At 36.9% G+C, this 7,406-nt stretch overlaps 1 protein-coding gene across 1 annotated transcript; it reads right to left on the minus strand.

Moving 5' to 3' along the window:
- Positions 1 to 560: 560 nt before the first annotated feature.
- Positions 561 to 1,442, minus strand: LOC131883600 (uncharacterized). The gene is made up of 2 exons (XM_059231109.1): positions 1,410 to 1,442; positions 561 to 1,339 (listed from the first exon to the last, which is right to left on the minus strand). The coding sequence occupies exons 1-2, from the start codon at positions 1,413 to 1,415 to the stop codon at positions 620 to 622; spliced, it is 726 nt and encodes a 241-aa protein (XP_059087092.1). The 5' UTR covers positions 1,416 to 1,442; the 3' UTR covers positions 561 to 619.
- Between the last annotated feature and the right edge of the window lie 5,964 nt (positions 1,443 to 7,406).

Raw genomic sequence — 7,406 nt, forward strand, 5'->3', positions numbered from 1 at the left:
AAGGATATTAGCTGCTTTGGTCGCATTGGAGACTTCTTCTCTATTCGGCAATCTAATTGGTCCTAAAAGGTCTTGGCCTTTCGCTTCGAGTTGGCATATGTGTAAAATGTTTTCGGGTTACATTAAACATCGCGAAATTCTTTCTTCTCACTCTGTACCGGATCCTTTTCAAACGAGTCCTTTTCAAAAAAAAGTCTATGGCTTCAATTTTTCTGCAGATATTTCGCTATGTGAACGAATGATCATTTAATTATTACAATCTTCTTGTCCGACATTCGTTTCTTGAGAAGTTTTGTCTGCATTTTGGTATAATGGTTTGATTTTCATTGTTCGACAAGATACGCAATTTTAGTTGGGCGCATACGTCTTCAAATGAAGATATCAGCAGATTCATGGCGACATCAATGTTAGACTCACGTTCCATTTTGGGAACTAGGCCAAGATTGGCAAAGCTTAAATTTATCAAGGGCCAGTGTTCTTCCTGGAACCAATACTTTGCTACTCCAGTGTTCAAAACTTTTTTTGCTATAGATTTTTGTTTACAAAGAAACGAGGTTTTCAAATTTTATTGATAGATATGATATATGATAAATATCATCAACAAGACAGCCCTAGGCGTTTAGGGGTGGTAAGCGGGAACAGGGTGGTAAGTAGGCTTCGGGGAGGGGTGGTAAGGCTCGTACTTGGCCTCTCCTTCGTATCTGACATCAGCCACATAACCGGAATAAGCATCGGCCACGTTGTAGCTCACAATTTGGGTGCGACCATCGGGAAGGGCCACACGGTACTCACCGTTGGTGGCATAGTTGTCACGATTCTCGTTTTGGGCAAAGTTGGCACCGGAGTAGTCATCAGCCACGGCATAACCGTATTGGTAGACGGGGGCGGTTTCATACTCATCACCATGACCATGAGCAGGAGCGGGGTGGTAAGGGGCGGGCTTGTAAGAGGGGGCAGGGTGGTATGGAGCGGGCTTGTAAGCAGGGGCGGGCTTGTAAGAAGGAGTGGGTTTGTAAGCGGGAGCAGGGTGATAAGGAGCGGGCTTATATGCGGGAGCTGGTTGGTAGGGAGCAGGTTTGTAAGAGGGGGTTGGGTGGTAGGCGGGGGTGCGGACCTCGTGGCTGGGAGCATGGGCAGCGGCAGTGTACTTCTCCTCATTGTAGGCCTGGTTAACTTCATTGGGCTGAGCAGAGGGTTGGCTCACCACATGGGCATGAGCACGACCATGGGGCTTGTGGATGGAGGAGTGGACAGCCGGGGCATTGCCATGCTTGATGGTTTGATGGCTGGATTGATCAGCGGCGGCCAAAGCCAAAGCGGAGATGATAGTAACAAAAACCTGAAATTTTGAAAGTCAATTGATCGGTTTCAGAAAGCGATTTATGACTGATTTTGTCCTTCTGTTGTACCTTCATGTTGATGACTGAATGAATGAACCAAAAGTGGATGCCATTGTCGTGAGTGGCTCCATTTTTATAGTTACGCTTTTGCGCGCACGCCCACTGTGTTTTGTACGCTATCATTGACTTGAGATAAAGATGCCTTTCGTCTGGCCAGCAGAAGAAGAAGTGGAGCCTGCTTAGATTTTTCATTTATTTGCTAACAAGTTTTGAATGGTGGGTGACTTGATGTCTTTAAATTTGCTCGTTTTTCATAGATGGTTTTTCTTTTAGAGCCCATGGACTAAAATTATTAATGGACAGAAAAAAAGAAACCTTTAAGTAAACACATGTAGTTTTTTTCGACCCCTTTATCGGTTATGCAGGTTTTTTTTCCTTGAACAAGTCAGGAAACTTAAAGCTCGTGGGGCAATCTTCTCACGAATTGCGAATGCCGAAACTTTAGAATGAATGACAATAAATATCTGTGGCAGCAATCAGCATCCTGCCATTTTCTAATTTGAGAATATTAAACCACGCTCTTCACCTTTTCCCAGTTGTATGACTTTTGCGTTTGTATTTGCTTTGCGTAGGTTATCATTAGCCCCTGCAAGTTTGGAGACAAAGATGGAACTTTTGACAAAAGAACTTAAAGCAAAAAGCAAGGAAGTACTAATGAATTGACCAAAAAGCACTCAATGACAAAGTTTGGAAGGGTTACAAAGTTTAATTTGCCTCTGTTAATTAATGTGCTTGTCATAAACCTGTGGGTCGATGTTCACCCGCAACGAGTTGAATAGAATCTTGCTAACTGACTTTATTTTTGACTAGTTCAGGTTTATAAAGGTGACCAAAAATTTTGATGAGCACGAGAATGTGCCCGGGACATAGCCAGTCAGCTGTCTGCGCCATGTTCTGTACTTTTTGGTGGATATTTCATCCACAAGGAGTTGAATAGAAACTTGATAGCTGATTTTATTTCTGATTAGATCCGACCTCCACCATAGGCATCTGTCCTCACAAAAGAATGGCTCTCCACACAGGGGGCTCATGGATCGGCCCAACGCACAGGGCTCGCCAATCAGCCCAACAGACAGGGCTTGTAGCTCGGTAAGCACTTGCCAGCTGTATGGCCCTCTGCCTTAACTGGCTCAATCTCCTCCCAAGGGAGAGTTTCATATGCTCAGTCACTTCCATGTTCCGCACTCATAGGTGGGTCTTCACCCACAAGAAGTCTGATGGAAGTTTTTTAAATGACTTTCTTTCTGGCTGGTATTAAACACATCAATTCATGTATAGATAAGCGATGAATTTGTTTCAACGAAGTCTCTCAACAAACTGGCATAGAGCGGTTTTGGCAAAGAAATCTTTTACTTTAATATTCAACCTCGGGTGGTTTACAGTCAATACTAAACACTGGAGATGCATCTACTGTTATGGGGATAATTAATTGTGATTATCTTCAAAACAGCCATCCAACGCATTCATCATCATTCATCATCTGGTCTATTTCTTGGACTCTGTTGAAAGCTTGATGGAATTTATTTCCCTTTTTTCCTCTTGAATCTTAAATTGTCTTGCTTTTATTTAGGAGCATAGTGGTTTCAAAGGTGCCTGCCGGATTGAAAACCAGGACTTCAAATATCAAATATCAAATAGAACTCAATGCGACACAAAGGTCCCATGTAGGTTTCGATTATGGTTAACACTTGGTTTGGCCAAAAAGAGAAATTCGTTTCACTACCGTTACTTGTCAAAAATGTAATGGCGCTACTCATTACAATTACTTTTCATAAAATTTTAGGTGACCAACATTTTAGTTTTTTTTGCCTCATCAAGACAATACTTTGCCAAATTAATGGGTTTCTTTATATTTCAAACAATCCAAAAATTTAAAGTTTTCTCATAGAGGAAGCAAGACCTAGAGAGTGCAATGCGAGCTAGCTAGACGGACTTGTTATCAGAGCGAATAAGTGGCAAATGTATGGCTGATAGGGTATGTTTTCTAATTGTAGAGTGGCTGCTTTCAATCGGCTGGAGGTGCATTGTTCCAGTTACCGATTCAATTGCAGTAAAAACCACAACAAACTCGAGTTTTGCTCTTCTATGGGTCTTTTTCTATATTTAGAACCTTGGGAGGCGAAAGGCATATATAAAAGGTCAAAAAAATAATATTCAAAGTGGGACTCTTGAATCCGGACAAAGTGAGTTGCCTTAAGAAAATTGCGTTACTGGTTTAATTTTGCTTCAACAAAAAAACTGGAACGTACGAAAACTGATTTGTTAACTTGGTTTCTATTTTTTCATGTTATATGAAACTGTCCGCAAAACTGATTATCTTTGACAGTATGTTTGATTAAACATCTTAAGTATTTTTCAAACATTTAGCGACTTTCAAAATACTTCAGTCGTGGATGGATATGGGGAGGGTTGAAAAATTAGGCGCAAAATAACCAAGCTAAAAGAAGATTTTGCTCTAAGTCAGATCATTCAGCCTTGTGCTTCCGTTATCAGGATAATTAAAACTATAAAATAAATTAAAACTTCTGTTATGATTACCTAATAGCTTCAAGTTTCCTCAGTTGCCAAGAGAGAAACGAAAACTTAAACGCCACTCTGGAGTGTGCAAAAAGGATCGAGTAAAGAGTATATTTTTGGTTTATGGGGGTCGTTACATTTATAACATTTTCAAATGTAATGGGATAACATGGTAACGGGAACCAATTACTGAGATTTTGCTACTTCTGCCCTGCAAGTAACGAACTATATGAGAACGATTTGCAATTGCACTCAACTTTTTCAACTTTACACTCTTAGACAAATATTTTGCGAATGGCTTTTGCAATTGTTGTAGAATATCATTGATAATGTGCCATGAACACATATACAAGTTGTGTCTAAAAAAAGAAAATTAGCCGAACCTCCATTATTGTTATTGGGGCCAAAAACAAGTATTGCCGAAAATATGGTGCTCCCGGTAGAAGTCGCATTTGTAACTAGAAACTATCTTAATCACCACGCGGGTAGAACTTCCGAAAACAGAGCTATCCAAAGTCGAACAAAAAATGGAGCTCGTAACTGTTAATGTTCAAAATATGATTTCATTGAAATCTATTGCAAAGAAATGGAGGGCTCAAGGGTAAAATATCCGTACCAGCAAGTTTCGAGACAAAAAGTTTCAATGACAAAGAGCCCCAAAACAAAAACTTTGGTAATTGATAGAATTTTATTTCCACAGAAACATCGAGCAAAGTTAGAATGATTGGAAATTGAAAGGATCTTTTTCCTTTGGAACACATAACATTCCTGTTCTTGGTTCGACTTCGGATATTTTTGTTTTAGACCTTCTTATTTCGGAAGGTTTTTTCATCCAACCATTATGTTTTACCCGAGTACGATGCTTTTTACCTTAATTATAACTAAATTGATATTTTTAGAGTTTTTGTAATTGAGACTTTTTCTGCGTTAAAACTTAATGAAATACGGAAGTATCATGAAAATTCATAAAATGATACTTAACCATTGTTAATTTTTACATATTTTTGGCATTGAGCGTGGTGTCCACGACACTGTCTTTAGTAAACTTGAAAAAAAATGTTCGTTTTCTTGTTAAACCAGGGACTCTAAAGAGAGGAAACGACACGGCTTTCCCCTGACCGCTAAGTTAGGCCATTGCGTCGAGTCAAGACACTAACTCTAGTATCAATAAAACAAGATTAAACGTACTATATAATACATTCAAGTATTTTTAATTAAATAATGATCTCCTTGATATAAACACCGTCCACATACTAAATATTTCTGAATTTATTTTGGAAGTTAGAAGAATAAATGAAATACCAATGAGCATCAAATCAATCCAAACCAAGGACACTAGAGCAAGGAAGCGCCACTTTTTTGTGATCATCAAACCTTTCCCGCCAACTTAGGCCTAAACTGATGATTCTAAATTTTTCTTATGTCCATTATTGGCATATATATTGTTCAAAGACTGTGGCTAATATCACTTTTGTAACCATTGATGGTAGGTGCTTCAAATAAGACGTTTAAATATCTTTAAAATGACTTATATTATGTCTTTAAGTATAATTACTCTAAAATAATAATTAGGTATTCTTAGTAAAGCAAGAATTGCTCTAAACACAATCAGTCAATATGTTTTTGTTAACAATATTGCTAAAAAAAACCCTTTTTTTAAGTCTAAAATTCAAATCTAGTGAACTACACTTTGGTCTTACTCTGTACACCTTATGTAAAATTCCTAATAAGTAGTAATTTAAAGTCTACTCAAAAACAACTCATCTATTTTTCATCAATGCCTGATGCTTTTTTCTCAAATGTGTGGATTAAACCTGAATATCAATTGTCCATTCCAGATATACTGATATGTTAATATCTATGTACAAGTACATTTTTGCCTATTTTATACATTTCCTTTCTTAATTGTCAGTGTAAGTTCCTCATGAATTAGTTCTTGTTCATTAATTGTTTCTGAGCAATTTTTGACCAATTCTTTATTGATTTTTAAAATAATTTTCTTGTTTTTGCTTTTCTTGATGTTCATGTTTATTTCATTTATTCTTTTGACTTTTAAAGCTAGAAAGCTCTTTAGAGTTCCATGTCCAAATCAATCAAATTGTCTTTCAAAGAAGTGAAATATTGCACAAAACTGGCTCAAAAAAACGCATAGATAGAAAATCAACAAGAACCATTTTAGAAATTGAAAAGGAACTTACACTCACACAATATAAAAGAAATGTATGGAATAGGCAATAAAAGTGCATGTACATAAATGTTTACATATTAGAACATTTGGGATGGACAATTGATAATTTTGTTTTAATCCTCACATTTGACGAAAAACATCAGGCATTGGTGAAAAATGAATGAGTTATCTCTTAGTAGAGTTTGCATTTCTACCTATTAAGAAGTTTGCATAAAAGGCAGATATTATCTATGGGGCACAGAGTAATACCAAAATAAAGGACATTAGATCTCAATTTGAACTGTGGACTCCAATAAATTGGTTTTTTTGCAAAAGCATCCAAAATAGTCAAATAAAACATGTGTCATATCTCTTAACATATATATTATTCCATAATTATGAAACAGCCAAATGAGTTTAGAGAACAATTTGTTGCTCAGAGCCACAGTATGTCTACTTTTGGATTGAGGGCCATTCCCAGAGTGAGAACCATTGTTTCATACCGTGTTCACCAAATTACTTGAAATTTGGTCAAGATGTTTCTTAGACAATTTTGCTTTAGTGTCCTTGGTTAAACATGAGCTTTCACTATCTTTGTGCGTATTCTTTTCCCATCTGTGATGCCAATGGAGACTTTTTGAAAAGTCAATGAAATTCAAAAATAAATCAACTTTCACAAAGATAATCACTTACAAAGAAAAAGAAACAATTGATGATGTAAAATATGGGCAATATAATCCAAATATCAAATATTCAGCTTTTTTACAGTGTAATATATACCGTTCTTGAGAAGTTGTGCGTACATTCATTGTTTTTGACATTTTAAATCTAATGTTAAAATCTAACTGATTTTACAAATTAAAAAAATTGAGAAAAAAGGGAAAAATAGTTGGAAAAACACGAAACACATAGTCCTAAGATTCTCAAACAATTAGTCGCTGTGTCGATGTCAACCTTTGGAGGAGGGGTGTGAGGAAACGTGAAAAATAACAATTGCAAAAAGTGAGGGGGCATTGGTGCACTAAACCTTGGCAAACGGGAATGTTGCAAGGTTCAGTATGTTAGAAAATACTTGAAGTTTCTGCCAATTATCATATTCAAAAGTTCACTTTCATCGAATAACAATGCACAAATGTCAAAATGTTTCTAAAACTGATAATCTTAAAAAGAAAGAATCAGAACATATTCAAAACGAACTTAACACCGAAGAAGAGTCTAAGTTTGGTTGGAAACAATGCAATTTGTGCGAACATTGGAAAAAAGGTGCTAAATCCACTGACCAGGAAACAGAAACAACTCTAAAACTATTATAAGTACAGCAG

This window comes from Tigriopus californicus, chromosome 7 (assembly GCF_007210705.1).
Source record: "Tigriopus californicus strain San Diego chromosome 7, Tcal_SD_v2.1, whole genome shotgun sequence".
NCBI lineage: Eukaryota > Metazoa > Arthropoda > Copepoda > Harpacticoida > Harpacticidae > Tigriopus > Tigriopus californicus.